This window comes from Aotus nancymaae, unplaced genomic scaffold, assembly GCF_030222135.1.
Source record: "Aotus nancymaae isolate 86718 unplaced genomic scaffold, 86718_ANA_hifiasm-v0.15.2.pri h1tg000017l, whole genome shotgun sequence".
Classification (NCBI taxonomy): domain Eukaryota; kingdom Metazoa; phylum Chordata; class Mammalia; order Primates; family Aotidae; genus Aotus; species Aotus nancymaae.
Window position 1 is genome coordinate 15,914,309 of NW_026988429.1, and position 16,505 is coordinate 15,930,813.

A 16,505-nucleotide genomic window follows, 5' to 3' on the forward strand; every position below is an offset into this window, starting at 1 on the left:
AACACTTTGGGAGGCTGAGGTGGGTGGATCACCTAAGGTCAGGAGTTCAAGACCTGCCTGACCAACAAGAGAAACCCTGTCTCTACCAAAAACATAAAATTAGCTGGGTGTGATGGTGCATGCCTGTAACCCCAGCTACTCAGGAGGCTGAGGCAGGAGAATCCTCCTCTGGGAGGCGGAGGTTGTGGTGAGCCAATATCGAGCCATTGCACTGCAGAGCGAGACTTCCATCTCAAAAGAAAAAAAAAAAAAGATCTCTAGATACAGTAAATACAACTTATGACAAAAATAGCACAAAGGCCAAGAGACAGGAAAGTGTGTGCTATTGCAAAGTTGTTCTACCTGTGAAGTGATAGAATATTACATAAAAGTGTGACAAGTCTAAAGATGTACATTAGAAATTTTAAAAGAAACAACAAAAAATGAAAATGGAGGTAGAGTTAATAAGCTGACGAAGGAGACAAAAACGGAATAATAAAAAATAAATTAGCCCCACACAAGCATGTATGGCCATCTTATTTTTTTTTTTTTAAGAGACAGGGTTTCACCCTGTCACTCAGGGTGGAGTATAGTGGTGCAATCACGGCTCACTGCAGCCTCAACTCCCAGGCTCAGACGATCCTTCCACCTCAGCCTCCTGGGAAGCTGGGACTACAGGCACAAAACACCATGCCTGGCCAATTTTTTTTTTTTTTTTTTTTTAGTAGATAGGGGATCTGGCTCTGTTGCCCAGGCTGGTCTCAAACTCCTGGGCTCAAGCAGTCATCCAACCTCAGCCTCTCAAAGCGTAGGGATTACAGGCATGAGCCACTGCACCCAGCCTATGGCCATCTGATTTTTGACAGAAGTGCAGAAATAATTCAATAGAGAAAGGATAGTTTTCAAGTTACAGCGCTGGAGCAATTGGATATCTACTGGCAAAACAACAACAAAAACCTTACACATTGTACAAAAATGAACTGTAAGTGGAAAATGGATTATAGATTTAAATATAAAGCATAAAACTATAAAACCTTTAGAAAATAATATATGAGAAAATCTTTGGGCTAGATGAAGAGTTCTTAGACACAATACCAAAAACCAGTAAATTGGGCTTCATCAAAATTTAAATTTGTTTCTCGCAAAATACCTGTGAAGATGATGAAAAAAAAAAACTATGGACTGGGAGAAAATATTTGCAAAGAACTTGTGTGACAAAGTCTTTATATTTGGAATATATAATGAAGTCTTAAAATTCAACAGTAAGAAGACAAACAATCCAATTAAAAAATGAACACCAGACAGATTTTTCACTGAAGATGTACAGATGGCAGATAAACACATGAAGAGATGTTCAACATCTTTAGCCATTAGAGAAATGCAAATTAAAGCCACAATGAGATATCACTACATATCTATCACAATGGCTAAAATAAGAAATAGTGGGCTGGTCCAAGTGCAGTGGTGTTGCAACAAATTGATCACAACCATTTACAGATTTATTTGTTCCTTTTCCACTCCCACTGCTTCACTTGACTGGCCTTAAAAAAAAAAAGGTGAAATCACCAAATGCTGGATGGTCAGAATGCCAAGAAATGAATCACTTGTACATTGCTGATAGGAATGTAAAATGGCACAGTCACTCTGAAAAGTTTGGCAGTTTCTTTTTTTAAAAAAAAAAAATATATATATATATATATGTGTGTGTGTGTATATATATATATACTTTTTTTTATAAGACAGGGTTTCTCCATGTTGGTCAGGCTGGTCTCGAACTCCCAACCTCTGATCTGCCTGCCTCGGCCTCCCAAAGTGCTGGGATTACAGCATGCGCCACCATGCCCGGCCTGGCAGTTTCTTAAACAATATATGCAACTACCAAATGACCTAGCAATAGCAATTGTGAACATTTGTCCCAGGGAAATTAAACTTAAGTTTACACAAAAACCTGTACAGTAGTCCCCCTTAACTGCAGTTTTGCTTTCCTTTTTTTTTGAGACTCTAGTCTTGCTCTGTTGCCCAGGTTGGAGTGCAGTGGCGTGATCTCAGCTACCTTCAACCTTCGCCTCTTGGGTTCAAGTGATTCTCCTGCCTCAGCCTCCCGAGTAGCTGGGATTACAGGCATGCCCCCACCAAGCCCAGCTAATTTTTGTATTTTTAGTAGAGTCGAGGTTTCCTCATGATGGCCAGGCTGGTCTCGAACTCCTGATCTCAAGTGATCCACCCACTGCGGCCTCCCAAAGTCCTGGGATTACAGGTGTGAGCCACCACACCTGGCCAGTTTTGCTTTCTGCAGTTTCAGTTACCCACAGTCTGAAAATATGAGTATATTTTGAGGCCACATTCATGTAACTTTTATTACAGTATAATTGTTGTTTAAAAAAAGTTGTCAATCTCTTACAGTGCCTAATTAAACTTCATCAAAGGTATGTATAGGAAAAAATATGTATAGGATATGTAGTATATATAGCACATATGGATAGTGTATATACTATCCATGGTTTCAGACACCCACTGGGAGTCTTGGGATATATTCTTCAAGGACAAAGGGGGACTGTTGAATGTGATTGTTTAGATCAGCTTTATTGTTAATGCCCCAAATTGGAAACAACCAAAATGTTCAAGGTGAATGTTAAACAATGTACATATATACTATGAAGTACTATGTAGCAATAAGAAGGAATTAGCTACTGATACATGCAACTACTTGGATGTATCTCAAGGGAATTGAGTGAAAAGGCCATTCTCAAAAGGTTATACTTCATGATTCCATTTACATACGATTCTTGAAATAACAAAACTATAGCGATGAAGAGCAGATTAGTGGTTTCCAGTGGTTAGAAATGGGGGACGGACGTGGAAATGTCTATAAAGGGACAGTATGGCAGAGCTCTGTGATGACAGAACAGCTCTGTATCTTGATTATGTTAGTGTCACATCAATATACACATGATAAAATGAAATAGAACTATATATCACACACAACACAAATGAGTGCATGTAAAATGGATGAAATTTGAGTAAGCTCTGTGGACTGTCCCAATGTCAATTTCTTAGTGGTAAACCTACAATTTAAAATAAAAAGTAAAAAAAACACATTTTTTGGGAAATGTTTTTAGTGCTGCTAAAAATGAAGTGGAGTAATGACAAAAGACCCCAGCTGTGGGATCGTGTAGTAGACAGAGCCTGGAATAGTGTGCAAAAGCGTATAGTTGGGATTCTAACAGCAGGGGGAATTGTCAGTCAATAGAATGGAGTTTTTCCTTATTCTTCTCAACCAGTTTTCTGCAGCAAAGCCTATCTTTTCTATTAAATTTTTTTCTTTAGCCTTTTCCTGAGACACGGTCTCACTCTGTCACTCAGGCTGGAGTATGGTGGCAGTCTTGGCCCAGTGCAGCCTAGAACTTCCAGGCCCAGGAGATTCTCCCAACTCAGCCTCCTGAGTAGCTGGAACTACAGGCATGGGCCACCATACCAGGCTAATTATTTTTTGTAGAGAAGGGGTTTCCCCAATATTGCCCAGGCTGGTCTCAAATTCCTGGGCTCACACAATCTGCTGAACCAACGTGTTGGGAATACAGGTGTGAGCCACTGCACCCAGCCTTTAATTTATAAAATAGAGACAGGGTCCTGCTCTGCCACCCAGGCTGGAGTGCAGTGGCATAATCTCAGCTCACTGCAGCTTCAACCTCCTGGGTTTAAGCAATCCTCCCACCTCACCCTCCCAAGTAGCTGGGACTACAGGGGTGTGCCACCATGCTTAGCTAATTTTTTGTTGTTGCTGCTTTTTGTTTTCTGTAGAGATGAAGTCTCAGCCCAGGATGGTCTAGAACTTCTAGGCTCAAGTGATTCCTCCTGTCTAAGCCTCCTAAAATGTTGAGATTACAGGCGCAAGCCACAACGCCCAGCCTGTAAAGCCTATCTTGAAATGATAGCTTTTTCTCAGTCTTTTCCTATCTGCCTTATAATTAGTGACAGAGCATCTAAAGCCAAACTCAGTAAAGAATTACCTTAGGAACGCTTTCATCATCAAAGCATCTTGTTTTTTTTTTCTTTTTTTTTTTTTTTTTAGATGGAGTCTTGCTCTTGTCACCCAAGCTGAAGTGCAGTGGTGCGATCTCGGCTCACTGCAACTTCCGCCTCCCAGTTTCAAGTGATTCTCCTGCCTCAGCCTCCTGAGTAGCTAGGATTACAGGCACCCAAGCTGGTCTCGAACACCTGACCTGAGGTGATCCACCTGCCTCGGCCTCCCAAAGTGCTGGGATTACAGGCATGAGTCACTTCACCCGGCCCAAAAAGCATCTTACAATTGCACAAGTATAAACAAGATGATGTATTATCAACACTGTTTACAATGGCCAAAGATAAGTCACCAGAGTATTTGCAGAAAAAATTATAATGGCCAAAGAATGGAACAACTCAAATACACAGGGGATGGTATATCCATACAATACTGTACACAAAAAAGAAAACATAACCGGCACTCTACACACTGCTATGAAAGCAAGTCAATATAAATGCAGAAAAAAGTCAAGTGTAGAAGTGTAGACTAAATATAAAAATACTCACTGGAGGCTGGGCGCAGTGGTTCACACCTGTAATCCCAGCACTTTGGGAGGCCGAGGCGGGTGGACCACTTGAAGTCAGGGTCTTCAAGACAGGGTCTTCCTATATTACACAGGCTGGCCTTGAACTCCTGCACTCAAATGATCCTCCCACCTCAGTCTCCCAAATAGCAGGGACTACAGATGCAGAGCACCATGCCTGGCTTCCAAAATGGATGAATCTTATTTCACTATGCTAAGTGAAATAAGCCAGTCACAGGACAAATATTGCATGATCCCACTATATGAGATATCCATAATAGTCAAACTCATAAAAACAAATACAAAAAAAAGAGAAACAGAGTAGAAGAGTCGTTGTTAGGGGCCAGGGAAATGGAGAGTTGTTCAACAGGCATAAAACTTCAGTTACATAAGACAAGTAAGGTCTAAAGAGCTGTTGTACAACATGGTGCCTATAATTAACAGTAACTTATTGTACACTTAAAGATTTAAGAGGGTAGGTCTTGAGTTGTGTTCTTACCACAGAAAACAAAAACCCAGCAACAATCAAAAAGCAAAAAACAAAGGGGTAGGAGGAAATTTGTGAAGATGACAGATACGTTTACTACCCTGATTGTGGTGATGGCATCAAAGGTGTGTACATAGTCAAACCCATCAAATTGTATACATTAAATATGTAACAACTGTACTTCTACAAAGCTGGTAAAAAACCACTGTACCTATTTATTTCAATGTGGCTACAAGAAAATATAAAATTACATTATATTACAGCTTGTATTCTATTTGTATAGTACTGTCCTGCTCAAGATGGACTAACAGGTGTGTGAAAGTCACTGCCTGCTGAGAACAGGGTGTAGGGAACGTGGGGTTGGAAAGGAGACTTGTCACTATATGTATGCTCTTCCACTTACCAATATTTCGTTTTTTTTTTTTAACATGGAGTCTCGCTCTGTTAGCCAGGCTGGAATACAGTGGCGCCATCTCGGCTCACTGCAACCTCCACCTCCTGGGTTCAAGCAATTCTCATTCCTTAGCCTCCCCAGTAGCTGAGATTACAGGCACCTGCCACCACATCTGACTAATTTTTATATTTTTAGTAGAGACAGAGTTTCACCATCTTGGCCAGGCTGGTCTCAAATTCCTGACCTCATGATCCACACGCCTCTGCCTCCCAAAGTGCTGGAATTACAGGTGTGAGTCACCGCGCCAGGCCTAAATATTTCATATTTTAAGAAGACATGAAATTTTTGAATATACAGAAAATCATTGTCAATAGTTAATCTACCAGAGATTCAGAAACCTTGCATTCGTGGTTTTCAGGTCTTGGTTGAGAGTTCTAATACCTTTGAAAAATCTCAAGAGTAACCTAGTAATAATATTTTCATTGAACTAAAATTACATTTTGCTTTAATCTGATAGGTCTCCTAATCCAAAAGGCCAACATCAAGTTAAACAACATCCAGTTTCACTTTGATGTTCATAGCTGCCAGTTCAGCTACAAAATATCGAAAAACATAAGGCACAGAAACAGTATCGATAGTGTCACTACGATGACACAGAGTACAGTTGTATTTTCTATTGCGCATGGCAGACCAAGCAGGGGGTGGCTTCTCCAACAGTGGAGAGAGTAAACTGCCACACTTCACACACACGTGGGCTACCGACCGATCCGAGCAGTTGAAGAGGCGGTCATGAAGGAGAAAAGATGTACCGTGAGCTAAAAGCGCATCCCGTTCCATCTCCCCAAAACGGATTCCACCCTGGACATTTCTTCCACCAATAGGCTGGTTGGTGACTCTGTCTCGGGCTCCAGTTGTCCTTACTTGAAACTTGTCTGAGACCATGTGGCGTAAGCGCTGATAATAAACCACTCCTATGAAGATGTCTGCTTCCAGTTCTAGCCCACTGATGCCACTATATAACCTCTCAGTGCCATAGAAATTGTAGCCAGCAGCTTTTAACATCTCACCAAAGTATTCTAAGGCTGAGTTCTCCTCTGAGAAGATGAAGGGTGTAGCATCATGGCAGAGACCATGCAAAGCTGCAGACTTCCCAGCCATACTCTCAATTAACATCCCGATGGTCATGCGGGATGGAAAACCATGGGGATTGAACATAATGTCTGGGACCATCCCACTCTCAGTAAAAGGCATGTCCTCAACCGGCCACAATCTGCTCAAAATGCCCTTCTGCCCATGACGACTGGCAAATTTATCTCCAATAGTTGGGTTCCGAGGCACTCTCATAGTGATGCAAACACACTTGAATTTTCCACTCCCAGTGTCATTACTGCACACTTTGATGTTATCCACAACACAATTTTCTTTACTCCTAGGAAAAAATAAACAAACCGTATAAGGTCAACCTATTTGTTTAAACTTATAGAGATAAGTTTCATTGATATAATTAGTGCTTCATAAAGGATATTTGTAAAACACATTTTTGAGGAGGAGGGGGAACAGGGTCTCACTCTGTTGCCCAGAGTGGAGTGCAGTGATGTGATTACAGCTCACTGCAGCCTTGACTTTCCCAGCTCAGCCGCCTGAGCAGCTGGGACTACAGGTACATGCCACTAGGCCTAGCTAACTTTAAAATTTTTTTGTAGACATAGGGTCCCACTACATTGCCCAGGTTGATCTTGAACTCCTGGGCTTAAGGGATACTCCCAAAGTGTTGGGATTGCAGGTGTGAACTATTGTGCCTGGCCTGCAAAACTCATTCTTACCTTTATTCTGCAACAATCAGTTGGTATGAATACAGATACTGGTGATATTCACTACAGAATTATGTTCATCTGAAAGAAAACTAGCAATAAAGGCAACTGAAAAATTATTATGAAGGCCTATTGAAATAAACTATATTGTAAAAGAAGACATTTCTAATAAGGGCTCAACATTTTGGCTAGGAAACATTCCTAACATTGTATATGAGAAAGATGAAAGTTTGGAAAATACAGTTTTTTTAAAAAAGCACAAATAGGCCAGGCATAGTGGCTCACATCTGTAATCCTAGCACACTGGGAGGCTGAGACAGGTGGATCACTTAAGCCCAGGAGTTCGAGACCAGCCTGGGCAACAAGGCAAAACCATCTCTATTAAAAATACAAAAATTGGCTGGGCATGATATTGTGTGCCTATAGTCCTGGCTACTCAAAGGCTGAGGCAAGAGGACTGCTTAGCCCGGGAGGTGAAGGTTGTAGTGAGCTGAGATCACTCCACTGCACTCTAGCCTGGTTGAGAGAGTGAGACCCCATCTCAAAACAACAACACAACAACAACAAAACAAACCAGCTTGGATATCCAAACTTACTTATAGTACATTACAAAACTTTCCCCGGTGTTGAGGTTTAGGTAGCTGTAATACGGATCTCCATACTGCAGTTTTGCTCCTATAAACGGCAGTCCATCATCATCTAACTTCTGCAAAACCCGTGGGTCACCAGGTTTGATTCCAAACACCAGGCTACTACTATCTCCTTGTTTAATTTTTTCAGAGAGGTCTATGAACTCAGACTTGTAGACACTTCCATGGGCAAAGCCTCGTTCCCAAGAGGCCTTATTCACAATCTGTGAAGTAAAAGAATTGTTCATTTAAAAGGCTGAGGTCAAGTAAGGATTTTCAAAATAAAACTAGGTAGGACGATAATACTTTAATACTTAGTTTAGGATAACTGGCATCACATTTTAAAACTCTCCCCACATTTTCCACATCACTGATGTGAACTACAAAAACCCAGACACGGCTGGGCACGGTGGCTTACACCTGTAATCCCAACACTTTGGGCGGCCGAGGCAGGTGGATCACTTGAGGTCAGGCATTCAAGACCAGCCTGGCCAATGTGGTGAAACCCCGTATCTACTAAAAATACAAAAATTAGCTGGGCATGGTGGCAGATGCCTGTAGTCCCAGCTATTTGGGAAGCTGAGGCAAGAGAACTGCTTGAACTTGGGAGGCGGAGGTTGCAGTGAGCCAAGATCGTGCCACTGCACTCCAGCACGGGCAACAGAGCAAGACTCTGTCTCAAAAAAAAAAAAAACAAAAAAACTCAAAAAACAAAAAAAACAAAGAAAAAACAAAAACCCATACATACAGAAATAGCTCAAAATCTAATCATACTTAAATATAAAAGGTAGATATATCCAAAACCACACTCTTCAAAATTTACTCATAATATGCAAGACATAGCGTATATGAATATTTAGTGGACATTCCTCATGGCTTGCCCACTTTCAACTTAGACCAAGAACTAATCATTTAATAGAACATCATGTGCCATATACTAGATACTTGGGGACACGAAAATATTCCTTCAGTGATTTCACAGTAAACAAAAAAGTTAAAAAATAAAATGATTGGGACAACATTCCCAGTAAAACTTACCATGGCATCTTCCATGTCATAGCCAGTGTAAGAAATCACAGCAACAATGGCATTTGTCCCAATTGGATAGTTATCCATGTCATAATAATCATACATGGAGGGTCTCACCAAGGGACTCTGAGGAGTCTGAAGACGATACAGTTTGTTATCTGATCGGTCTTGATAAGTGAGAAGTGGAAAGCCCATAGTTTGCTTACCTACATGGAGAAAAAACCATGTAAGCATTTTTTGCTTCTTTCATCTTGATTATAGGTGTGATACACAACAGTGGAAACAACTAAATATTCATCAGAGGAGAATGAATACATAAATAATCATGGTAGTTATGCTTACTATAGACAAATATATAAGCTGTGAAAACGAAGTAAACCTACATGTATCAATGTGACTGGACCAGAAAAACCATGCTGAGTGGGAGAAAGTGCAGAATGACATTTAATATGATACGATTTATGTGTATTTGCAACACACTCCAAACAATTCTATACCTAGTTTATGGATACATGTATGATATAATAAAAGCTTTAAAAGGGGACAGAAAGGAAGTACACAAATTACAGGATATCACTACAGGAGGAAGAAGAGGGGATCATAATTATTATGTAATTAGATTACTTTCTTACAGCAGAACATGTATTTGTTAATTCTAGGTAGTGGAGCATAGGGTGAGATTCTTCTGTGTACTACCTCACAGTATAGAGAATCATTTCAGAACAAAATAATTTTAAAATCCAAATATGTACCAGTTAAATTTTAAAAATATATATATACTTATAGCTTCCAGTAATAAGGGCTACTCTTACAAGACCACCCTCAACACATAAGTATAAGATGTAGAAAAAAGGCCCCAACTACACATAGAGCACTTTTGGTTACTCTTCTGACAGCTCTTGGAGAGGAACCAAAAGCTATCAGAAGCTGGGAAGAATTTTTACTTGGACAAAAGGAACCACACTAGATGAATTTCCAGGTTTTTCATATTTATGTATTTATTTATTTTTGCCTTATGGCCCAGTGTGGCAGCTACAACCTAGCTACAAACCCAGTCTTACTGGCTTAAAGAACCAAGAAACAGTGTTCTGAGCATGACAATAAAGGGAAGGGGGAACATTTCAGAAATGAGAGAACTACAAAGGGAGGCCCTTAAATTCAGCATTTAAATTGGGTCCAAATCTTTGGTGGACTCCTGAACTATGCATGCATGGGACAGATCAAAGCAGCCCACCTAAGAATGTAGTTCAATTGCCATGTTCACCAAGTTAACTACCAGTTAAAACTAAAAGCCAATCCTCTTCTGGAGAATTTTTGGTGACATGCACCAAACCAAGGTGATGGACTGTATATTAAAAAGATGTAAAACAAAAAAAATTAAAATGTAATTGAAGGCCAAATGCCACAATAAAAACAAACAAAACCAATCCTCTTCAGAGGACCCTAACAAGACCCAAGGTTTAAAACACATTCCTCACAATGTTCATAATACAATCCAATGTTACTGGGCATACAAAGAAATGGTGAAACTTGACTTACACTCAAGGAAAACAATACTGAGATGACCCAGACATTGGAATTTACAGATAATGATTTTACAACACCCATCATATAATTATGCTCAAAATATAAAGGAAAACATGCCCACAATGAATGAAGATAAGAATTCTTAGAGAAAAGAGAAACTATAAAAAAAGAAACAAGGCCGGGCAGGATGGCTCACGCCTGTAATCCCAGCACTTTGGGAGGCCAAGGCAGGTGGATCACAAGGTCAAGAGATCGAGACCATCCTGGCCAACATGGTGAAACCCTGTCTCTATAAAAATACAAAAAATTAGCTGGGCCTGGTGACACATGCCTATAATCCCAGCTATTTGGGAGGCTGAGGCAGGAGAATCACTTGAACTCATGAGGCGGAGGTTGCAGTGAGCTGAAAACATGCAATTGCACTCCAGTCTGGGCAACAAGAGTGAAACTCCATCTCAAAAAAAAAGAAAAAGAAAGAAACAAGTCAGGCCAGACGCAATGGCTCATGCCTATAATCCCAGCAATTTGGGAGGCTAAGGCAGCTGGATCACTTGAGGTCAGGAGTTTTGAGACCAGCGTGGTCAACATGATAAAAACCCTGTCTCTACTAAAAATACAAAAAAATTAGCTGGGCATGGTGGCACATGCCTGTAATCCCAGCTACTCAGAGACGGAGACAGGAGAATCGCTTGAACCAGGGAGGCAGAGGTTGCAGTGAGCCGAGATTGTGCTACTGCACTTCAGCCTGGGTGGCAGAGCAAGACCCTGTCTCAAAAAAAAAAAAAAAAAAAGAAAAGGAAAAGAAAAAGAAACAAGTAGAAGTTCTCGACTTGAAAAATACTGTCGTTCACTGCATAACAATGTTTTAGTCAATGCAGGATGGCATATATACATGGTGAGCCCACATTTTAATATATTTTTCTTTTTCTATATTTAGATACACAAATCCTTGCCACTGTCTTACAACTATCTACAGTGCACAGTACAGTTACATGCCACTCAGGTTTGTAGCCTAGGAGAAATGGGCTATACCATATACTAGGAGTGTAGTAGTCTCTGCCATCTAGATTTGTTTAAGTTCACTCTATGATGTTCACACTACAACAAAATCACATACTTCTCAGAATGTATTCCTGTTGTTAAGAACACATGACTGTAAGTGAAAATTCAGTAGAAGACAGAATGAAAAGTGACTGTAATAACAGGTCAATAAAAATGATCCAATCTGGGCTGGGTGCAGTGGTTCACGCCTGTAATCCCTGCCTTCTGGGAGGCTGAGGCAAGTGGATCACTTGAGATCAGGAGTTTGAGGCAAGCCTGGCCAAAATGGTGAAACCCTGTCCCTACTAAATCACAAAAATTAGCTTGGCATGGTGGTATGTGCCTGTAATCCCAGCTACTTGGGAGGCTGAGGCAGGAGAATTTATTGAACACAGGAGGCGGAGGTTGCAGTGAGCTGAGATCAGGCCACTGCACTCCAGCCTGGGCAACAAAGGGAGACTCCATCTCAAAAAAAGAAAAAAAGATCCAATCTGAAGAAAATAAGGAAAAAAGAGAACATGCATGCATGGAACAGATCAAAGCAGCCCACCTAAGGGCTTGATACTGAGTAATGTCTATGGAACAATATCAAAAGGGTTAACATATAGCAATGTTTTTAGAAATAATGACAGAAGACTAGCAATTAAATTTTAAAAAACAAATTTGAGGCTGGGAGCGATGGCTCACGCCTGTAATCCAGCATTTTGGGAGGCCAAAGCTGGTGGGTCACCTGAGGCCAGGAGTTTGAGACCAGCCTGGCAAACATGGTGAAACCCCATCTCTACTAAAACTATAAAAAATTAGGTGTGGTGGCAGGCATTTGTAATCCCCAGCTACTCCGGAGGCTGAGGCTGCAGTGAGCCAATATCACGCCACTGCACTCCAGCCTGGGCAACAAGAGCAAAACTCTGTCTGAAAAAAAAAAAAAAAAAAAAAAGAGAGAAAGTTGGAGAGAGATCCAAGATGGCTGATCACTAGCAGCTCAGGCTTGTAGTTCCCAGTGAAAGTGCAGAGAACGAGAGGACGCCACACTTTCAGATGAATATTTGTTGCTCACAGACCAGGAGATTCCCAGCAGAGGAGCCCCACGTGTCGCCAGGGCGACTCTTGTGGCCAGCGCAGCAGTTTTGCTGAGATTCCCGGGCAGAAAAGCACCATCAATATTAACACCGCTATTTTGGCCGGCGCAGTGGATTGCTCAGATTTCGGCGCTGGGAATCAACAAGTTGGACGTCTGCTCAGAGACCTAGTTAGAAAGTCGGTAATTACAAAGACAACAAATGGATAAACATATAATGAAGGGAAGAAATCAGCGTAAAAAGGCAGAGAATACTCAAAATCAGAATCCCTCTCCCTCTACAGGGGATCGCAATTCCTCATCAGTAACGGAACAAGGCTTAATAGATTATGAGTGTGTTCCAATAACAGAAGCAGGTTTCAAAACGTGGGTGATAAGAAACTTCTGTGAATTAAAAGAACTTGTTCTAACCCAATGCAAAGAAACTAAGAACCTTGAAAAAAGGTTTGACGAAATGTTAACGAGAATGGACAATTTAGAGAGGAATATAAGTGAATTGATGGAGCTGAAAAACACAACACGAGAACTTCACGAAGCATGCACAAGTTTAAACAGTCGAATTGATCAAGTAGAAGAAAGGACATCAGAAGTCGAGAACCAGCTCAGTGAAATGAGACGAGAAGACAAGACTGGAGAAAAAAGGATGAAAAGGAATGAGCAAAGTCTCCAGGAAATATGGGACTATGTGAAAAGAGCTAATTTACGTTTGATAGGTGTACCTGAATGTGATGAAGAGAATGAATCCAAGTTGGAAAATACTCTTCAGGATATCATTCAGGAAAACTTTCCCAACCTGGCAAGGCAGGGTAATATTCAACTCCAGGTAATACAGAGAACACCACAAAGATATTCTTCAAGAAGACCAACCCCAAGGCACATAATTGCCAGATTTATTAGGGTTGAAATGAAGGAGAAAATACTAAGGGCAGCCAGAGAGAAAGGTCAGGTTACCCATAAAGGGAAACCTATCAGACTTACAGCAGATCTCTCAGCAGAAACCCTACAAGCCAGAAAAGAGTGGGGACCAATATTTAACATCCTTAAAGAAAAGAACTTTCAACCCAGAATTTCCTATCCAGCCAAACTAAGCTTTATAATCGAAGGAAAAATTAAATCTTTTGCGAACAAACAAGTACTTAGAGAGTTCACCACCACCAGGCCTGCTTTACAAAAGCTTCTGAAAGAAGCACTATACATATAAAGGAACAACCAATATCAGCCTTTCCAAAAATATATCAAAAAGAAAAGAACATTAACACAACGAAAAATTTACACTAACTAATGGGCAAAACAGCCAGTTAGCATCAAATGCCAGTATTAAAGTTATATATATTCTAATTGGATAAAAAGCCAAAACCCATTGGTATGCTGCATCCAGACCCATCTCACATGCAACGATACACAAAGACTCAAAACAAAGAGAAGGAGGAAGATTTATCAACCAATCAGAGAGTAAAATTAAACAAATAAATAAAAAGCAGGAGATGCAATTCTCGCCTCTGATAAAGTAGACTTTAAAGCAACAGAGCAAAAGAGGCAAAGAAGGACATTACATAATGGCAAAAGGATCAATGTAACAAGAAGAGCTAACGATTTTATAGATCAACGAGACAGAAAATTAACAAGGACATCCAGGACTTGAACTCAGACCCGGAACAAGTAAACTTAATAAACATTTATAGAACTCTCCACTTCAAATACATAAAACATACATTACCACCTCACACCTATTCCATAAGTGACTACATAATTGGAAGTAAATCACTCCTTAGTAATCGCATAGTATTTCATAGGTTTAAATTAAATATTGGTTGGCTGCTCGATTGTTATTTTCTTCCCTTATTCCTTCCTGTTTACATCAAGTATAATTATTGGTATAAAAGAGGTTTTTAATACCCATTACTAAACTGCATTCTAGCCTGGGCAAGAAAGCAATACTCCCATTCTCTCTCTCTCTTTCTCTTCCTTTTTCTTCCTCTTCTTTATTCTTTTTCTTTCTTTCTTTCAAAAAAAAAAGGAAAAGAAATAAAAGAAAGGAAAGGAAAGAAAGAAGAAAGAAAAAGAAAGAAAGAAAGAAAAGACAAATTGGAGAAGACCTGCAAACTCCAATTAGGACTACATAAAGAAAACTTTAGGCATTTCCAATCTACTAAAAATTAAAGATAAAATCTAAAGAACAGAGAAAAAATAACACATCATGGTGGCCAAGTGCAGTGGCTCACACCTATAATCCCAGCACTTTGGGAGGCTGAGGTGGGCGGGATCACCTGAAGTCAGGAGTGTGCAACCAGCCTGGCTAACATGGTAAAACCCTGTCTCTACTAAAAATACAAAAATTAGCCAGGAATGGTGGTGGGTGCCTGTAATCCCAGCTACTTGGGAGGCTGAGGCAGGTAACTGCTTGAACCCAGGAGGCAGAGGTTGCAGTGAGCCAAGATCTCACCAACTGTACTCCAGCACGGGTGACAGAGACTCTGTCTCAAAATACGAAAACAAAAAGAAAAAACCAACAAAAAGAACCACACATTATATTCAGAAAACTGCTGCCTTCTAATTAGTAATGACAGAGACTAAGAGGAGACAGTGTAACAACAACTTTTAAGGGCTGAAAGAAAAATAACCGTCAACTCAGAATTGTATATCCAGTGAAAGATTCCTTCAAGTGAAGCAAAATAAAGAAATTTTTATATAAATGAAAACCAAGAGAATTTGTGGCCAGCAACCTGCACTATAAAAAAATGCTAAAGGAAGATTTTCAGGCTGAAGAAAAATTGTAAGCAATTAAAACTTGAATATTGTGGCAGGAATGAACAGCACTGGAAGTAATAAATATGCAGGTGACTGCCTATAATTGCTTGTATTCTTCAAAAAATCAAATCATAAGACCTCAGGCACACCCAAATCTATGAAGATTCTACAGAATAAATTACCTTTTTCTTCAAAAATATCAGTGTCAAAGACAAAGTTTAAAGATCTGTCATAAATTACAGGAAACTAAATAGACATGCCAACTAAATACAATGAGTGATTCTGGGCTGGTTGCTTTTGGCACAGAAAAAAAAAAAGTTGCCATAAACTATATTTTTGGAACATAGTCAACATATGTAAATAAGGACTATAAAACAGTACGCTAGTATCAAGTTTCCTTTCCTGACTGACTACACCATCCTCCCTCTTCCTTACCCATCTGGCACTGGTACATGTTCCGTGGACTCTGGTTGTGATCAGAGAAAGGGATGAAGTTGGCGATCACACTCAGCAGGCTGTGTGGAAAGAGTTCCTGGTGTGTGGTAACTCCAGCAAAAACTTCATCCTCATAGATAGCGACATTCATGAAGATCTGGGAGAGTGGATGTCCAAGGCACAAAATAACTGTGACTGTTCACACATTAACTCTTACTTTTCTCAGAGTTCGATACTCAAAGACTCAAAAGAAAACCTTCCCCACCCAGCATCATGAGTGCTGAACGGATCAACTGGGAAGCACAGGGAAGCATCCAGTTAGAAATACCACTTGCTTTACATATTTCACTCTAAATCTACCCCAGACCAATTGTGAAGGGAAATAGGAAGAATAATTTTTAAGGAGCATAGAACCTATAATTTTCCAACTGCAAATATGTAGGCAAAGACTGAGTGTGAATCTAATGGAATGTTTTCACTTCACCAACTGAGGCAGAGCCAGGTTCTAAAGAGCTCTGGGAGCTAGACAGGATGGGAGGCAGGAAATGTGACCACCAGACCTCCCTCAGGTTCCACAGAGTGAGATCAGACATGCAAACTGCTTTGTGCTGGTCACAGAGGTGGTGGAAAGTCTGACTTTCTTTCAAATATCCAACTGTTATTGTAACACTAACAATCCTTTTAAAAAGGGAGAGTTAAGTCTCTGAAAGTTATATACTATACAAATAAGCACATAGACTCCTCCATCACACATATATATT

General features: G+C 40.3%; 1 protein-coding gene across 2 annotated transcripts in view; it reads right to left on the reverse strand.

Moving 5' to 3' along the window:
• Nucleotides 1-2,541: 2,541 nt before the first annotated feature.
• POLR1B (RNA polymerase I subunit B) overlaps nt 2,542-16,505 on the reverse strand; it is a 40,422-nt gene continuing 26,458 nt past the window's right edge. For both annotated transcript variants that reach the window (XM_012434436.3, XM_064377979.1), the window contains 4 exons: nt 15,745-15,901; nt 8,925-9,121; nt 7,854-8,110; nt 2,542-6,875 (listed from right to left, as the gene is read on the reverse strand). In XM_012434436.3, coding sequence (XP_012289859.1) covers nt 5,993-6,875; nt 7,854-8,110; nt 8,925-9,121; nt 15,745-15,901 — 1,494 coding nt within the window. In that variant the 3' untranslated portion in view covers nt 2,542-5,992. The remainder of the gene's footprint in view (nt 6,876-7,853; nt 8,111-8,924; nt 9,122-15,744; nt 15,902-16,505) is intronic.